Raw genomic sequence first — 19,125 nt, forward strand, 5'->3', positions numbered from 1 at the left:
AGTTTGCTGCTTTTTGCAGTCTGTCACATGATCTCAGTGACTCAAGTGATCACATGGTGGGAAATGTTTTTCCATGGAGGGAAGATGTTGCGGAACACCGGAGTCTGTTTGTACCGCAGATGTGTCTCCTGTGTAGCCCAACGGGCCCGAAATCATTGCCAACAGGCAGGGGAAAGGACTAGTTGGGTGGCAGCCGCTAGTATCCGGCCCAAGAGAATCACAGTCAGTACCAGCCGCCCTTTTCCCTCATGTTTAGTGACCTTTGGCAAAAAGCGGGTGTCTGAGGGGTGCAGGGACCTTTCCTTTGTGATGGCTGCAGCAGGTGAGTTAACATTCTCCCTGTAAATGTGAGAGTTTCCATAGAATGAAGCATTGGGCCCATTCAGTGAGTGCATTTCATTCTGACCATGTGAGAAGCCAGAGAGGCTGCTCTGGAGCCGGTTTCAAACAGGGAGGGGGGAGGGGCTGGAACGCTGCCTGTCTCTATACTGCCTGTCACTATACTGCTGAGAGACTGCCGGTCTGAGGCAGCAGCTCAGTCATATTGTGCAGAGCAGAGGAAATATTTCTACCTAGCTGCACAGCCCTTCCTCTGGCTTCCTCAGACACACACAGCTACTAGTAGCAGCTACAGAAATAGACAATGCTGATCATTTACCGATAACTGTCTCTATGTGTGTTTTAGCAGAGGCAATATAAGTAAGAAAATAAGTAATACATTTGCTGCATCAGCCCTATAAAATAATCCTTATCATCAGGGTCAGACTGGGGGTGCAGAGCCAACCGAGGCTGCCAACCAAGGGGCCCCCACACCCCCCAAGGGACCCCTGTTGCCTACCCAACCCCCTCCCCTGAGCAATCGTATAATATAGTTATATTTGGGTGCGCTGGGGGAGAGAGAACAGCAGCCGTTGGGAGCTTCAGGGATCAGGTCTGGGCCAGTGGGGTCAACCGGGTTTTTTCCCCTTGGTCCTCACCACCATTACAATCAGATCTGACCCAACAGGGAAAGAGTTATAGGGCACATTTAGTTTAGCACAAGATACAAAACATTTCTTCTGCAATAATTATCTGTTTTTGTTTTTTTTTAAATAGCATTTTCACTCTTCTCATACTTTGGAGAAAAGGAAGAAGAAGTCACTGAAGCCGAGCAAGATATCATTCTCCTGTTAAAGAAAGCAAAGGCAAGGGATTGGCATGCCTTTTATTGGAATGTTAATGCTTACACTTTTGAAATAATGGTAGCCATTACTTTACTGGTTTATCTAAGGAGCATGGGTCACCTATAAAATGTCCTTAAAAGCCAAATGTACATGCAGTTTGTACATAGATGTGGCATGTTCAGGGGGTTCCCATATCAAGGAGGGTTTATACAAAATTAAATTGCATTTGATATTTGCAGTAACTCTGCCCATTGGTGCAATCTGGCACGGCAGGCCCTGAAATGTTGGTGATAGGTTATTTATTTATAATGGCAGTTTGGGGACAAATAAGGGCTAAGCTGATGGTTTATTCTTGCTGCCAACTCTTAAACCATGGCTGTCCCAGATCTTCAGATGTCCGGTCTGATCCAGCGGAGACCATAACATAATTTGCTGGCATAAAAATCCATCCATTGCATAACCCACACAAACGGGCAGGGGACCAATGTAACATCATAGCTGATGTGTAGGAATTTGGTAGCAATAAAATTTTGGTAGTATTTGGTAGCAATAAAAAAGCCAATATAAGATGCCTACTTATTAAGGGTGCATTATATTATTATCATACCAATGTATTTATCTTTTCATTTTGTTCTTCCCTCAGCTAAGCATTATGAAAGGGGAAATGGAGGAGGCAGAAGAGATTTTGCATCAGGCCCTAAATATGGCTCACAAGTCTGGCAGCACAAGAGCAATAATCTACACGTATGATCTGGTATGTGTTTTGCACACCTAAATTATAGAGGGGGTATAAACACCACCTGCTAAATGTGTTTTTGGCTCGTTTGTACAATGAATGCATTTATTTCTACAATACAAAGTTATAAAAATTATCTTCTCTGCTCTGTTTGTGCCTGGCAATTAAGTGGCCTTTTAAGACACAGAACATGTGCACAAAGTGAGTTTTAGAACTCATCACTCAGCTGCATGTGAGAAAGGTGAAACGGATCCCCTGCGAAAATGCTGTGCACTTAATATCTGGCCCTTGTGCTATAAATAAATCACAAGCTTTAAAATGTGTGTCTGCCTCTATATATACTTGGCCAAGAGTGCCTGTGATTGGATGGACCCCCTGTCTGTTTAATAAATCAGGCAGTAGATTAACAGTCTAGGCTATGGAAATCCCTGAGACCACGTCAAGGGCAATTATCACAGAAAAATCTTTTCCCCCATCGGGAGGTGAGGGCTAATAGAATCTGCACACAGTTTGGGGGAAACAATACTATTTTGGGCAAAAAAAATTTATCAGCGCTATGCTGTCTGAACCGAGAGGGTGCTCCCAATGGTTGTACCACGGCCAGCCAGGTCTTACCAGGAATTGAAGTTAAGAGACCAAGTAGGAAGCATAGGTTCATGCAGACAGGAATAATTCAGAATGCCGTATCCAAGGGTTAAAAAAACAGAAGAATTTAAAGATCAAGTCAAAATAGCAATTTAGGTGCTCCCAGGAACTTACTAAGTAAGACCTATACTCTGGCATTGAATTTTGGTCTTCAGTGTCCTTGTATTTCAAATTTTGCGCCAAACTGTGACGCCAGTCACATGATGACAGCCAGTGGCACATGATGACACACCGAAGTGCTCATGGTAGGAAGGGTGCTCCCTGTGCAGATGGCCATGTTTGGACTCTAAGCATGCAAATAATGAAAAGAGTCCCAGCTTGTTCATTTATACACTTGTGACGGCAGCATAGCGCACACTACAAACATTTTTTTATCAAAATAGTATTGTTTCCCCCGACTAGAGCACAGGCTTTATTAGCCCACACCTACGATGGGAGAAACTATTTTCCTACAATAAGTTCCCTTTAATCTCATGATGCCTTTTTGTTGTGTGTTAGTTTTAAATCACTGCAAGGGTTGATTTCTGACTCAAAAGTCCCTGTTTGTCAATTCTCAGGGTCTGGATAAACCATTGCTGGGAAGTTTGGAAAAGGGGTTCCCCACCCAACAACAGGTTTTTCGGCATAATAAAAGAAAATCTAATTCTAAGAAACTTTACAGTACATATTATTTCAAGGTTTTCAATCGTTTATAGTTATTTGTAAATGTAATTGCTACTGAATGCATTGTCTGTTCACTCCTTGTTCTGACTCCTGAAACAATATAGCACATCCAGATAATTAAAAGACCTGGAGGAGAACCAAAGAGTCAGAACCAGAGATCAGAAAGGGATAAACAACCCCTGCTTTCAAATGCAAATACATTTGCAAATAACTTTAAAACTATTACAAATCCTTAATGAATCGTGCAAACAAAATATTTTTTTTGGCCCATTTTATGGGGCAGTATCAACTTTCATTTGTGTCTGTGTAATGTTGCAAAATACTTAAAATCTCATTACTTGTGACCCTTAAATGAGAAATAAACGTAAATGCAGATAACGCTCATTAAAGGGATTTTTGATTTGGGTAAAAGTAGAATGAACGCTTTATCTATGCCTTTTATTTTGCTTTCAGATGGCTAACCTCGCTTTACTCACAGGAAAGTTGGATACAGTGAGTATTATACAGTATTATTTAAATCGCCAGCAAATATGTACAGTTAACAATGATGCAAAACAGCGGTTCTCAACCTGTGGGTCGGGACCCCTTTGGGGGTCGAACAACCCTTCCACAAGGGTCGCCTAAGACCATCGGAAATCACATATTTCCGATGATTTTAGGTATAATTTTATGGTTGGGGGTCACCACAACATGAGGAACTGTATTAAAGGGTCACGGCATTAGGAAGGTTGAGAACCACTGATGTAAAAATGAGACACTCCAGCATCAAAAACAAACACTTTTTCCTTTGTTTTCAGGGGTAAAACGGACCTTACAAATTAAGCTCGCTCTTCCCTTTACAAGCAGCTTTGCTTTTGCTCCGATTTTTTTTTCTTTCCCTATAAGTACATAAGTGCATTATAGTTGCATACTTTTAACAAGAACATTTGGCTGATAGCAGGTATCATTTTGTTTTCCTTTCTAGTCTGAAAAGCTTTTCAAGGAAACCTTGATCTTCATGCTTAATGATAACATCCAGCAGGTATATTTTTCTTTTGCCACCTTTGTTGCCTCTATATAATATCCTGTTATTAGGGTAACATTTGGGTATTTTATTGCTCAGGATGACAATGCCTTTATTGAGATTTCCCTCAAGCTGGCCAGTATCTACGCTACACAGAACAAGTAAGTAATACATTAGTTTTATTTGTTCAGTTCCATAAACCTGGATCAACCAATACCACTGACTTTTGAACTATTATGTACTACAGGAAAGAGTTGGCAGTGGCAGGCTACCAGTTCTGTATCTTGAGTCTGGAAGAAAAGCTTGAAAAACAGGCAGGTCTGTTGGAGGGGTCATTGGCTGGTAAGAGCTTAGCTTTGTCGACTTCTTTACTTTTTTGCGAGCAAAGATGTTTCTTGACTGTCACGGATGGAAACAGACCAGCAGGTGGCACTGATGTTTAAACAAAATTCATTCATATTAACAGTACACATTCACATTAAGTCCAGCCCAGGATATGTCTGTGCTAGCTTTGTGGAAAAGTGCACTAACTACTGCGTGGATTTAAGTTTTGCCTCTTCTGTCTACTGAGCAATGCTGTGATTAAGACATTGCTGTCTGTTAGCCATCTGAATGGTGTGGCATATAGAAGTCTGACAAGCTGCAGCCACCAAGACCTATATTGGCACTACTTGCAAGTTTGAGTTTAGCTCACAGATGTAACTGACCAAAAGCAAGGCATGTAGGCCACTGTAAGAATCTGGAAAACAGTGTATCAAAACATTGTCTTTTTTGTGCACCTGAAAATAATGTGATGTTTAGTAAAGTATGCCGTTGATGTGGCTGTGTCTCCCATCAGATTCTAGCTGTGGCCAAAACCGATTGCCCCCATCACAGTAGCCATTAAGGCTACACACAAGAGGTTTTGCTCGCCACTACAGTGTATGTTTATCATAGTAGGTGTCTCTGTTTGTATGTGTTTTACAAATATATAACTATGTAACATACTCAGTATGGGAAAATAGGTTTTAATCATTGCTGCCTTATTTATTTCATTTTATTTTAACAGCTGATGAAAAATCCAACACACGTCTCCTCCTTGGGTTATGCCTGGATTCTTATGGTCGTTACCTGATAAACAATTCATCATTTTCACAGGCGCAAAATATGTATGAAAAAGCATTACGGATTTGCACAGAGGAGCAGGGAACAGAGCACCCTCAGGTACAAATCCTTTGCACTGTAGCACTGTCTTGTGTTGCTCTGTCTGTCTTGCATGTCTCCTGAGCACGCCATGCTTTTCTGCTGGTAGAAAGGCACTTGTGCTGCTAAAGCTTTCAGAAGCCCTGTCTGTCTCGCATGTCTCCTGAGCATGCCATGCTTTTCTGCTGGTAGAAAGGCACTTGTGCTGCTAAAGCTTTCAGAAGCCCCATGACTCTATCTTTTCCTTATAATTTACTTTATCTGATGTACGGCCTAATGTTGGGTTATGAGCATGTGAATATTCATTCCTAGAGTGACACTTACACAAGGTTTCTTTGCAGAATTTAAGCTGATAAAGCAGTAAGTTGTTTATTCTCTTTAAACTTTTTCTGCTAAGCTTGACTTTTTTCTGCTGCTGTGTTGCAGAGTGTTATACTCATGAATGATATTGCAATTGCACTGGAAGCCCTGGGCAAGCACGACGAGGCCTTTGCCATTGTAAATCAAGCATCTGAGCTGGCTCGTAAGACTGAGCACCCTGACCTGCATGTGGTGCTAAGTAACCTGGCTATGATCCTTACTTATCAAGGTAAGAACATTATGATTCTGCAGACTCTGGCCACTGATCCTCGTCTTCAATCCTTATCTGTCATCTACTTTAGAATTGCCATTTTATATATCACGTCTCTTCCTTTTTTTACTTTTTCTATCCCCTTAATTAACAATGCATGGCGGAGAGCTGTCTGTGTGCAGCACTCTCTTAATCAGGGGTCCCCAACCTTTCTTACTCGTGAGCCACAGTCACATGTAAAAAGACTTCGAGAGCAACACAAGCACCATAAAAGTTCATGGAGGAGCCAAATAAGGGCTAAGATTGGCTATTAGGCAGCCTCTATGCACACTATCCGCTTACAGGAGGCTTTATTTGGTAGTAAATCTTGCTTTTATTCAACCTAAACTTGCCACCAAGTCAGGAATTCAAAAATAACTCCCTGGTTTGGGGGCACTGGGAGCAACATCCAAGGGGTTGGGGAGCAATATGTTGCTCCTGAGGGAAGGGAATCACTGCTCTTAATGGTTGCAGTTATATATCTAAATGGAAGATGCCATATTATTATTATTTTATTTAGACTTAGCTAGACATGTGTAATGCACTTGACTTCATGTTGTGCTAATATATTGCTTTACCTAAGGCAGGTAGGTGTTAGGCTAGTGGCATACATGGAGTTTTCTCTGCTAATGTAAAATGGGCCAATCCACTCCCTTTGGCACAAAAATGTATACAGTGGATCTGGCTTTTGAGAGAAAAATGCTCTGTGAGTGCTATGCCGCCTGCACCATAATGGGACCTCTTGCTGTTGGCGGCCATGTTTGGTTACACACATGCACTTAATTAAAGAGCCTCCCGTCTTGTGCATTACTCACACGCGTGTGATGTCACACTCATTTGCATAACGAGCAAACCGGGACACTATTTGGCCACAAACAGCCTTGTGTGCACTCTTCAAGAGAGTCTAATGCTGTCCGCATAGCCACAATATATCTAATAAAGCTCTGTTCTGTCAGTCACGGAGGTTGTCATTTTGCCTCCATAGCATAGCAAGCCCAGCAAGGTTCCACCTCTGGAGTGACTAAATCAGCAGCTAGTTTTAGCCCCTGTATAGCAAATACATAATAATAAAAAAGTAATAAAAAAAAAATGAAAAGCATGCACAAAATGAATTTTCTGTGCATGTTAGCTATAAACTTATAGGGAAAATCCTATTTACATATAAGGTTTATTATTCCACTTAACTCATACTCCTAAATGTGCAACCTTAGTTAGTGGGAATATAACCATCTAGGGCAGTGATCCCCAACCAGTGGCTCGAGGACAACATGTTGCTCCCCAACCCCTTGGATGTTGCTCCCAGTGGCCTCAAAGCAGGGGCTCATTTTTGAATTCCAAACAGATCCTTCTGTACGCTTCCAGTCCACATAGTGGCTATTAAGTAGCCAATTACAGCTCTTATTGGCACCCCCAGGAACATTTTTTTATACTTGTGCTGCTCCCCAACACTTTATCCATTTAAATGTGACTCATGGGTATAAAAGGTTGGGGGTCCCTGATCTAGGGGCTCTACCATCTGTTATAATGGAGTCTTTCTAAGTAACTGTAAAAAAAAAAAAAGGAATGACAATAGCTTATTTACAGAATTGCCTTCTTAGCGCTGACTGCCAATGTCCATCAGAAAATTGCTTGCAACTTAACAGAAATAGCACTGCCAGCCATAATATAGCATGTTAATTATATGAATGAACATGTTGTGTTCCAACATTTCTGCTCTTATGGAACTAAAATTACAAGTCAGTAAGGGGGAAAATAAAATACTTTACAGTGTGACAGGTTCCGAATAAGATAAGACACTTGTGGCTACATCACATGCTTTGTGTGGACTGATATAATTCCCCACCATGGGAATCTACTGCACATACTGGTCAGACCTGAATATTCTGCAAAGCGCAGGCATGCAACAGTTTGTCAATAGGATAGCACGTGGACTGGTGATTTTACTTCAGTATGGAATTCATTACAATCCGAACAACAGATTATGCCAAATCCAAACCCTTAAAGTCATGTGACATTACAGCACTAAACAATTAAGTGTGGCAATTTTTTGTTCACATGGGACGCAATATTTCCTTTGTTCTCAATTTTGGCTGTTCAAGTCAGGGCTGGGATTCAATTCTGTATTCAGCTGGTAGAAAACAATGTTTTTGGTGCATCCCTATTTTTTCTGTCTTCCAAGCTTATAAAATTCAGCCTGACTAGTTCCACCTCTGCAATGTAATGCCTGAACCCTTGTGTGTTAGTTTGTGTAATTTCTGGACCATACCCTACACCGTTTTTCTGTTTGACATTTAGGGAAAGAACACTTTGCAGAAGCTGAACGCATTTTTAAGGAGGCGCTTGAGCACTCTGAGAAGAAAGGGGACTCTGCTTCTGTACAGTATATTCAAGAAGGTCTGGCTGAACTTGATAGGAGGAAAAAGGGGTAGCTGATCATACTGAAAAGAGAACATTGGTATTAAAGATTTTTGGATTGGAAATGTACTCAGAATACTGTGCTTTGCTGCCATCTTTGTCACTCCGAGCTGTCCAAAGGGGCATCAAAGGTGTGAATGCCACCAGGACTTGTTCATGTATGAAATGTATAACTTATTTGCAAGATACAAACTTTTATGGAGTAAAAGATTTATTTTCAGGAAGCATTTGTGTCCTTTTTAATTTCATTACCTCTAGATGTAAGGCAACTCACCCGCAGCGTGTGCGACGGATCAGGGTGGAAGGCACAAAACCAGGTGGAACGCATGTGAGATGCCGTCACACGCACGCGACTATTCCTGCTCGAGACTAATCTGCTCGCGACAATTTACGTGCGCATCATTACGTTGACGCATGTTACGTTTTGGCACCAAATGCAAACCCTTTAAATAGCCAAAACAGTTAGGCAACAGCGCTCGGTTATCAAGCTCTCTTGTGCCTAGCATCCTGTATCCTATTGACCTGCTGATTTGACCTTCTTGCCTGACCCTTGCCTGTGAATCCTTGCTGCCTGCCAAGACCCGGACTTGTTTGACTATTCTTCTGCCTACTCCTTCGGTACTCCGCTATTCGGCCTTCCAGCCTCTTTCCACTGCTGTGCTTCCTGTCTCACCCTCGGGTAAGCCGCCAGCTAGTGTGAGGTGCTTGTGGGTGAGGATCTCATCTGGCCTGCTCGGCATGACACTAGAGATTGAACCAATCATCATGCAAACAAATGGAAGGTGAGAATAAAATCCTGACAAAAGAATCTGATGTTGCTCCCTGTGTTCTGCTACACCTGCATTGTGATGGGGCACAAGCACATCCACACTCTAACATTCTTTCTCTTGCAGCTCTTCCTCAATAAACTGGGTATTCAATAATATAAAACACCATTTGTAATGTTTTTACTGTTGGCAGGAAAAATCTAAGAATCTGGTAAATACAACTTCAGTTCTCTACCAAGCTACCATTAAGTACAGACAGAACCAGACAGACAGAGCTCTATAGCTATATCTGTCTGCTTGAAGGTCCATGTCATAGCTCTGTTCACCAGCACTGTATCCCTTAATATGCAGGATTTGTTTCTGAGGGTTGGACATCCCACCAGTGATCACTGGGTGTGCAGCAGAATATTTTTCAGTGCCTTGGGCACTGCAAGTTTTGGTTTTGGATGCAGAGATATCTAATGCATGCACTTTAGAGATAATATAACCAATGGGTACTTAACCTTAACCAAAGGGTTTGACCTACGTAAGTATTTACTGTATTTACTTATATACTGCCCATGGTTCTTACTGTTGTGTTATATACATGGAGGCTGGCAGCAGCTTATTAAGGAGGGGAAAGGTGAAAAGCAAATGCCAAGCTAACCAGCTTCCTGAAGGGCAAAGGTTACTTGAGGATCTTACTTGTCACAGAATTAAAACAAAAAGCATTATCATCTGTTTTACAGTGAAAGTGGTTTGATAAATAAAATGCTCATTTCAGTGTCTATGTGGCCTCAGGGGCATTTCTATTCTGCATTCAGCAAAGGCCAGTTTGTCACTTTCTCACTAGTATCAACTGTGTTGTCACTTGGGAGATGGACCTTTTATTTATACAGAAATAGAATGGTGGAAAACTTTCACTGCCTTTAGTCTACATTTGGTATAGGACACCCAAAAGCCTTTACCAGTGGTATAACAACAGCAAATAATTCTTTGGACGGGCCCAGCACACACAGCTGCCCCTACCCAGCTTTCTCTCCACCTGCTTACCCACTCACATCCCCTGCTACCCGGCCACTTGTGTCAGGGTAGGTACTGCCATCTCCATACTTTACTGTTGGTAAGGGTTAGCCACATAAGTGCATAACATTGGCTGGTTTGTTAGGTTGGCACAAATTAAGTCATTACTCAAAAATCCGTGCATTTTGGTAGTTTATGATCCAATGAAACCGGAATCTAGCTTTTTGGACAATGTTCCAAGCAATAAGACTGGGGTAACTAACACTGCCCGCAGTCACAAAATCGAACACTTCACCAACAGTGGGCCAACCCATAAACAGTTTTTATTCCCAAAAGTAGAGAACAACATATAGCTGTAGAGTAATCCTACCAATAGATGGAGCTGTGGCTATGAGAAAGTAAAAAAGCTGTACCAGTAAAATATTAAAGTATGCAACAACAAAAAAGTTACCAACTAAACATGTAAAAAATATAATATGGAATAAAGCAGCATATGTTATTTTTAAAGGTCAGAACATTTTTTTGTATAGATGATCTGGTCAGGGTAAATGGAAACATCTAGAGCTACCATCCTTCCTTATTGCCCATGGGAGTATGTGCCTCAAGAGAATGCCATTTATTAAAGTTACCTAAGTTGCAACATGATCCTTACACTTTTGTATAGTTATCCAAGGATCCAATGGGGTGCTTCTGTGGGAAACCCTGAAGCTACAGCTACCCTGAACATGGCGGTAATTCTGGGGTTTCCACAGTCAAAAGCCACAACGGAATGCAGTATTTGCTTATAATACAATTGTACAGTTCCTAAGTGCATACATCTGGGACTCGCATTTAGTGGCTGCATTGTGTCTGAGTGAAAGATTAAAAGGCAAGTATTGCCCTTATGGTATAATGCTCCTGCTAATACTATTTATTCAGAAGTGATTGCAAGGTACCCTGTTTGTGCAGTGATCAGAGATCAGTGTTGAACCATAATTGGTCAGTAGATCAGCACAAAATTAAGAGTCATGTTTAGGCACCTCCCAATGACAACCAATAAAAAATTAGGTATGATCAGTCAATCAGGTACACTCTGTGACTAGCCTGCTAACAGGGCTACTGAATGGACAATGAGCGAGGGGCCACACTGGTATGGACTTCTTTCTAAAAGAGCATATACACTTAATGGGATTTTTTGGAAAATGCCCTTTTAATTATAATTAATTATATACTGATGATTTAACTTCTACACAATATTTATAATGATACTCTATGTACCCTTACTTTAAAGTTTTGATGCAACTACCCTTTAATATCAAATTACCCAGAAGTTAATACACAACAGTTAGCAACACTAGTTATTATTTTCTACAGGTATGGGACCTGTTATCCAGCGTGGTCTTTGCATAATTCACCATGCCTTAAGTCTACTAAAAAAAACATTTAAATATGAATTAAACCCAGTAGATTTGACTTCAAGAAGGATCATTATACTGTATGTTAGTTCAAGTACAAGGTACTGGTTTTTTTTTAATTTAGAAATGTTTAATTAAAATTTAGTCTATAGGAAATGGGTTTCCCTTAATTCAGAACTTTGTGGATAACGTTGCATTAGGTGCAAATGTCCTACCTGCCGGTATTTATTTCCAGTTTCGCAAGTAGCGTATCTTATCCTTGCAAATCATTACTGATACAGGAGATATTAAATAGTTTTATTAGCTTTATCCATTCATACAGATTTAATGTATTGCATTTGGGTAAACAAGACTTTGTATTCAATTAAGCAAATGGTTTGAACCAATGTTATGGCATTTTTTTCCAGCTTTCCACAGATCCAACATAAAACATATGCAAGGGCACAAACAACATGGTTTAGACAGAGAACATAAAGTATAAACTACAGTAAGCCTAGGCAACCCAATATAGTGAGGTAGAACTACATGTCTCAGTATCCCTTTACCCCTTTAGCTGGGAGAAGGAGCCTGGGAGGTATTGTTGCATAACTTTTGATGATCAGTAGGTTAATGATATCTTGTACCTCTGTCTGTTTCTTTATGTTGCACAAGTGCAAAACTATATTTTTAATGCAACAGAGGTAAACCAGATTAAGTCATCATAAAAACTATAATTATTCCCTTTCTTTTGTGCATGTTAACCATTGGGAGAATCCTGTTATTGTTGTCAATAATACAAATTCTGATGCTCGTATCATAGTATTGCGGTTGGACCTTATTGGTCATGCAGTAGAAGACCTTGTTCCATAGCTGGTACTAGTGGATTCCTATATATACTTTGGGAATTTATCTTAACAGAGTCTTTTTTGCAGTTACAGAGCAAGTTATTCTTAAATCAGTCCCAGTATAGGGAAAATGTCCATGAACGATTAATTGGTTTTCTTTAAAATGTTGTATTCATAGTCTCTACTTCTTCATATGCTTTATTATCATTTCCACTGAATGCTTTATTATCCTTTCCATCAATCCCTTTATTGTCATTTCCGTCAATCGCTTTATTATCATTTCCATCAAATGCTTTATTATCATTTCCATCAAATGCTTTATTCATTTGCCCTGTATTTTCTTGAGTAATTTCCAATGTAGCAGGTTCAGGGTTATTAGCGTTTTGGCTGAGCTCTACAGCTTCCTTGTCTCCTTGAGATTTTTGTTTCCTGTAAAGCATAAGAGTTTATAGTGATTAGCAGAAATACGGAAGGTGCCTTTTTCATAAACCAGGAAAATAATTGTCAATAATTTATCACGTGATAGTTTCAAAACACATAGAACCTCAAATTAATATATTGCAGTTGAGTGATAGCTGACATTTAAATCTCCAGCATTTATAAAGGTCCAATTCCCAGCATACCCCCCCCCCCCCCATCTAAGGTGCTGGAGTAAAAAGGCTGCTGATACCTCTATGATTATAAATGAAAAAATGTGTGTTTCTAAGAAAAGAAAGACTCAGTTTCTCATTTAAAGACATGTGAATGAAAACTCAAATGTGTTGACGCCTACAATATAAACTGGGTACCATTAAGTGTATTGGTTCTGTGGAATATCGCATATTTCTCATGCACAAAACAATTTGAACCACCAAAGTTTAGAGATAACGGTGCTTATTCTGGGCATGTTTCTGGCAGTATACATTGCTGCTGCTCATGTGACTATTTTAGCTAAACAGTAGCAGCCCTGCTTTGCTATATGGTAGGGTTTCTAGGTACAGGGTTGCCATGCAATAGTGTGCTGCCTCATATCTGGCCAGGTCCCTGACCCTCACAAACTCAACCCAAGCCCCACCACTTTTGTTTGAGGTCCCATTCCTTTTTTTGGGAAGTCCTTAAGGGCTTCCTAAGTTCGCCAGTGCCCTGACACTACTCCTGTCCGTGGCCTTCTGATGGCAGCCCTGCATAAGAATACTCATCTCATAAGACTAACAGAAGGATCAATTACTCTTTATCTTAAAGCCTTAAGGTGGCCATGCATGGGCCAATAAAAACTGCTGACAGTCTGAGTCAACAGCTTTTATCTGCCCATGTGTGGGGCTCTCAGACAGACCTACCCGACCGATATCTGGAAAAAATTGGCAAAACTTAGATCGGGCAGGTTTAAAAATCCTTTTGGGACAGGGAACACATCAGCATGCCAAGGGCCGAACAATCAGATCAATCTGATATCGCCCTTAAGTTGGGCAAATTGGGGAAAGATTTGCTCATTTGGCGACCTTTCAATATATGGCTGCCTTTATAATTACACATATATTTTTTCTAATGTAGCTATGATAATGAAAGAGACAAAAAAAAATAAATAACTCTATTATCTAAACCCTAAATAGAAAATGTCATTCTAAAACAATAAATGCACCACATGAATGCCATACTTACGTTTTCCTTTCTTTGTAACCAAGAACGATCAGAACAATGAAAGCAACAACTATTATGGCAGCTACGGCACCAAATACCACAAGCCATATACTGAAGGGCTGTTCTACTGGGGCTGCCAGAGTAGGAGGAATACCTATAAACTCTAGAGCATTGTCATCTAGTTTAAATATGCTGTTGATCCGGTCTTTAGACTTCCTGTTAAAAGAACATAAAAACAAAGCATAGCGTTATGCACATTTCCTATTGCAGCTATAGATAGGGAAACAGTTTGAAATAAAAGGATTGACAAAGAAAAATTGTATACTACAGAATTTATTTACTAAGGAAATTAAACTATTTGTTGCTATAAATAATATGTAGTTGAACGGAATCTCTAAAAGAGAAAGAGCAATCCGGATGAAAAAAAAAAAGTGCATTTAAGTTATTGCCGTTTTGTTTCATATAGAAACAAAATAGAGAGATATAAAAATAGATGTTTTCTTTACTTCACAGCCTTTTCCACTTCCAGTTTCGAAACCACAGCATTATTTGGCATGGTGACATAAAACATAAAGGAAACTCTTGGGGTCTCGTCATATACATGTACATTTTCAAATCTGCCAAGAGAAAAAGAATGTATATAAGTGTATAGACTAGATGCAGTAAAGGCAACAAAGCCTACCTGAAAGCGAAATATGGGCTACCTAGCCAATTCCAAAGTGGAAAATAGGTTAACTTCTGTCAATCAGCCCATGTGAGAGTAGAATATGGCCTACCTACTGTCAAGCAGCCCATGTGAGAGTAGAATATGGCCTACCTACTGTCAAGCAGCCCATGTGAGAGTAGAATATGGCCTACCTACTGTCAAGCAGCCCATGTGAGAGTAGAATATGGCCTACCTACTGTCAAGCAGCCCATGTGAGAGTAGAATATGGCCTACCTACTGTCAAGCAGCCCATGTGAGAGTGAAAAATAGGCTACCTAACCTAAATTTCTGTAAAGAAGTGGATTTGGCTTAGAAAATGTTGAGATATTAAAGTTAAATTTAACTTGGTAAAGGTTTTCTTGATCTTTTATCAAATTAAACTTTAGAGTGCATAAAAGAAGCAGTAAAAATGCCCAAAATATGTCTGGCATGATATTGGGTAAAAAATACAAGGACCCAAGTTGTATTGTGCAGTTTTACAGCTGAGGGTATGGGCAGACCATGGGCAGGGTTCTGGCACAATGAGCATGACCATGCATGCATGCTGAATTTTTTTTTTATTGGGGCCTCATTCTACATCTTGGAAGGGCCCAGGTGAGCAGTGGGCATTAGGGCACCCGGGGTAACAGTATTATGGGCAACATAATTATATATAGGGGCTCTGACTTCTTCAACCACCTTCTTACCTACTGTCTTTTACCTGTATGTGAGCTACCAGTGCTAATGTATATTTAAAATGAAACTACTTTAAAGCACAGATATGACTTTACCACACAAACAAGATGACTTTACCACACAATTAAACATAAGCCCAATAAATATATAAAACATTTCATTTTATTTATTGCACCAAGCAGTGAAGTTAAAAACATTATCGTTTTACATTTGATCCCATCTATCTGTTTTTTTCCTGAGAAATTGTGAAGAAGAAGAGGGCAGTAATGACTCTGTATAATTAACAGAGGGGCTTGTTTATACAGAGACACTTACCATTCTGCCTACTAACTCCCCCAATTGCAGAGAGTGAAGCAAAGGTAAAAGTAAAACACTAATCTGGTATCTAGGGTTTAGCAAATTTGTATGTCAAACTGCAACTAATTAGGATCTTTGTCCTTGTCTAAAGTTGCCCCAAACCAAAGTTACCTCATAAAATGAGAATATGCTGAGATTATGGTTCGGTGGAAAAACATCAAATACATAGAAGCCTGACGCATTTCATGCCTAAAAAGGGGCACTTAATCATAGGCTGCCCCAGTCATTACATTAAAGTACAGGACCAGCCTTCCCGGTCATATTATACCACTTTGGAAGTCATGTGCTACAAAATGTTTTGAACAGTGTGATTTATACAGAATTCCTTCCTGTCTGTGGTTTTAGCATATCTGTAATTAGTGGAGAAAGAACTGAATAGAACTTACGTTAAAGATACTTCTTGTTTCATTACATCAGAGTAATATTTTGACATGGCGTATGCAATCGATGACCTGAACAGGTACATTTCACTTGCATCCCATTTATACTGTGAAGGCAGAATTAGCAGTTAGAACATGTTAGATATTCAATATTCTGTACTGGTGGATACTATTTTTAGTCAGGAAATGTGACAATAAAATGACTACCTTACTTCATAGCGCCTTGTAAATATTGAAATGAAATCTACTGCGATGTGATACTGTGAATTTATTCAAACATGAAGCATTACATTTCACTATTCGCACTTCAATTGTAAGTTGGGCTGAAAACAGGTCTGTACTGGGAATCAAAATAGGCCCTGGCATTTCAAGTACACAGAGGCCCAAACAGCCCCCCACAGGCCCAATAAATTGTGTCTGTCTATGGCATCTTACAGCAGCCCCTCTGGGATTTGCCAGAACCCACAGATTGCCAGTCTGGATTTAAAAGCAACACTGAAAACTGAAGGAGAAGGTGTGTTATATTTGCATATAAGCCCATAGCCCTCAACGGCTAACAACCTAAGGCTAATGGCACACACCAGGCCATGATTGGGATTCAAAATAGGCCCTGGTGTTTCAAGTACACAGAGGTCCAAACAGCCCCCACAAGCCCAATAAATAGTGAGTGTCTATGGCACCTTAGGCTGATGCCACACATGGCGTTTTTACGCTGCGTATTTTCTCGGCCTAAAAACGCCGCACAAGCCACACATGGCGGTTTTCAGCCTAGTACTGGTGATGTAAGCAAATCCCGTTGCCATGGTGCTAATAGTGCGAAATAGCAAAAAACGCTGCGTATTTCCGCTAGGTCTGGCAGCTGCCTTTGCATATACATTGGAGCAAGTACTGGCGTATTTCGGCCTACGCTTGAAAAATCTGTGCTAAAGCGTTTTCTAGCGTATTTCCGCATTGTGTGGTTTGCTTTGCGTCTTTTCAAGCTATTTCTATGGATGATGATATCAGGCGTTTTTCAGCCGCCGAGAGAATTAGAAAATACGCAGCGTAAAAACGCCACGTGTGGCATCAGCCTTACAGCAGCCCCTCTGGTATTTACCAGAACCCACAGATTGCCTGTCTGGGCCTGGCTGGAACTGCTATGGGTTCACCAATATCCAGTCCACTTAATTGCTGCACATTTGCTGTTAAAAAAAAAACATTTGGCAAGTTTTGGGATTTTGCCATTTTAAGAATTTTGAAGAAAGTAGAGCCAAATATTGTTTCTGAACATTTACTTCAACAAACTAAATTCTTACTTAACTGTGCCCAAGTAATGGGGCTCCTGCTTGAAATAGAAACTATATTTGGGGCACTTGCCATTCCGATAAGAAAAAAGGAGGTTCTGTCTGAATAATGGGAAAGGATTTGTTACAGTGAGAGCTGGGAAGTTGTGGGATTCCCTCCCCGAATCAGTTGTACTGGCTGATACATTATATAGCTTTAAGAAGGGGCTGGATGGATTCTTAGCAAGTGAGGGAATACAGGGTTATGGGAGATAGCTCTTAGTACTAGTGAGGGAATACAGGGTTATGGGAGATAGCTCTCAGTACAAGTGAGGGAATACAGGGTTATGGGAGATAGCTCTCAGTACAAGTGAGGGAATACAGGGGTATGGGAGATAGCTCTCAGTACAAGTGAGGGAATACAGGGGTATGGGAGATAGCTCTCAGTACAAGTGAGGGAATACAGGGTTATGGGAGATAGCTCTCAGTACAAGTGAGGGAATACAGGGGTATGGGAGATAGCTCTCAGTACAAGTGAGGGAATACAGGGGTATGGGAGATAGCTCTCAGTACAAGTGAGGGAATACAGGGTTATGGGAGATAGCTCTCAGTACAAGTGAGGGAATACAGGGGTAGGGGAGATAGCTCTCAGTACAAGTGAGGGAATACAGGGGTATGGGAGATAGCTCATAGTACAAGTGAGGGAATACAGGGGTAGGGGGGATAGCTCTCAGTACAAGTGAGGGAATACAGGGGTAGGGGAGATAGCTCTCAGTACAAGTGAGGGAATACAGGGGTAGGGGAGATAGCTCTCAGTACAAGTGAGGGAATACAGGGGTATGGGAGATAGCTCTCAGTACAAGTGAGGGAATACAGGGGTAGGGGAGATAGATCTCAGTACAAGTGAGGGAATACAGGGGTAGGGGAGATAGCTCTCAGTACAAGTGAGGGAATACAGGGATATGGGAGATAGCTCTCAGTACAAGTGAGGGAATACAGGGTTATGGGAGATAGCTCTCAGTACAAGTGAGGGAATACAGGGGTATGGGAGATAGCTCTCAGTACAAGTGAGGGAATACAGGGGTATGGGAGATAGCTCTCAGTACAAGTGAGGGAATACAGGGGTAGGGGAGATAGCTCTCAGTACAAGTGAGGGAATACAGGGGTATGGGAGATAGCTCTCAGTACAAGTGAGGGAATACAGGGGTATGGGAGATAGCTCTTAGTACAAGTTGCCCCAGGGACTGGTCCGATTGCCATCTTGGAGCCAGGAAGGAATTGTAACTCCTCTGCGGCAAATTAGAGAGGCTTCAGATCTTTGCCTTCCTCTGGATCAACTAGCAGTTAGGCAGGTTATATATAGGCATATGAGGTTAAACTTGATGGACACTTGTTTTTTTTTTAACCTAACGTATTGTGTTACTATGTTATTTGTGTATTACATTAATGTTAAATGCAAATTCAGATTTAATCTGTGTGCCAATGAAACAGTACCTAATTACTATAAACCAATAAAAATAGCAAGCACCTAGAATCCAAGGACCTTAAGAGGCTAGTGTACACAATCTTTTAGTACAGTCCCACATACAAGGGCCAAATGTATAAAGGATGGGATTAGGAAACTGGTGTTGGTTTTTAGCAATGAGGGGCCCCTGAGCAAAATCTGCACTGCTTGGTAATACCATTGATAGAATTGGCTGGGATTCCAGCCAGGGACCTACAGG

General features: G+C 40.8%; 2 protein-coding genes across 3 annotated transcripts in view; one reads left to right on the plus strand and one right to left on the minus strand.

Annotated features, from left to right (window-relative positions):
* Positions 1–8: 8 nt before the first annotated feature.
* Positions 9–8,641, plus strand: ttc19 (tetratricopeptide repeat domain 19). 2 transcript variants are annotated; one of them, XM_002938246.4, is made up of 10 exons: positions 9–322; positions 1,096–1,184; positions 1,807–1,917; positions 3,661–3,699; positions 4,172–4,228; positions 4,310–4,371; positions 4,458–4,552; positions 5,259–5,413; positions 5,819–5,981; positions 8,298–8,641. In XM_002938246.4, the coding sequence occupies exons 1-10, from the start codon at positions 28–30 to the stop codon at positions 8,429–8,431; spliced, it is 1,200 nt and encodes a 399-aa protein (XP_002938292.3). In that variant the 5' UTR covers positions 9–27; the 3' UTR covers positions 8,432–8,641. The 2 variants fall into 2 exon arrangements, with proteins under 2 accessions (XP_002938292.3, XP_017946943.1); XM_018091454.2 differs by lacking the exon at positions 9–322 and adding an exon at positions 679–699.
* Positions 8,642–11,862: 3,221 nt separating this feature from the next.
* ace2 (angiotensin I converting enzyme 2) overlaps positions 11,863–19,125 on the minus strand; it is a 40,253-nt gene continuing 32,990 nt past the window's right edge. Inside the window, exons 15-18 of the mRNA XM_002938247.4 lie at positions 16,146–16,246; positions 14,528–14,638; positions 14,043–14,237; positions 11,863–12,833 (exon numbers count right to left, since the gene is read on the minus strand). Coding sequence (XP_002938293.2) covers positions 12,563–12,833; positions 14,043–14,237; positions 14,528–14,638; positions 16,146–16,246 — 678 coding nt within the window. The 3' untranslated portion in view covers positions 11,863–12,562. The remainder of the gene's footprint in view (positions 12,834–14,042; positions 14,238–14,527; positions 14,639–16,145; positions 16,247–19,125) is intronic.

The sequence above is a fragment of the Xenopus tropicalis genome, chromosome 2, assembly GCF_000004195.4.
Source record: "Xenopus tropicalis strain Nigerian chromosome 2, UCB_Xtro_10.0, whole genome shotgun sequence".
In the NCBI taxonomy this organism is placed as follows: Eukaryota; Metazoa; Chordata; class Amphibia; order Anura; family Pipidae; genus Xenopus; species Xenopus tropicalis.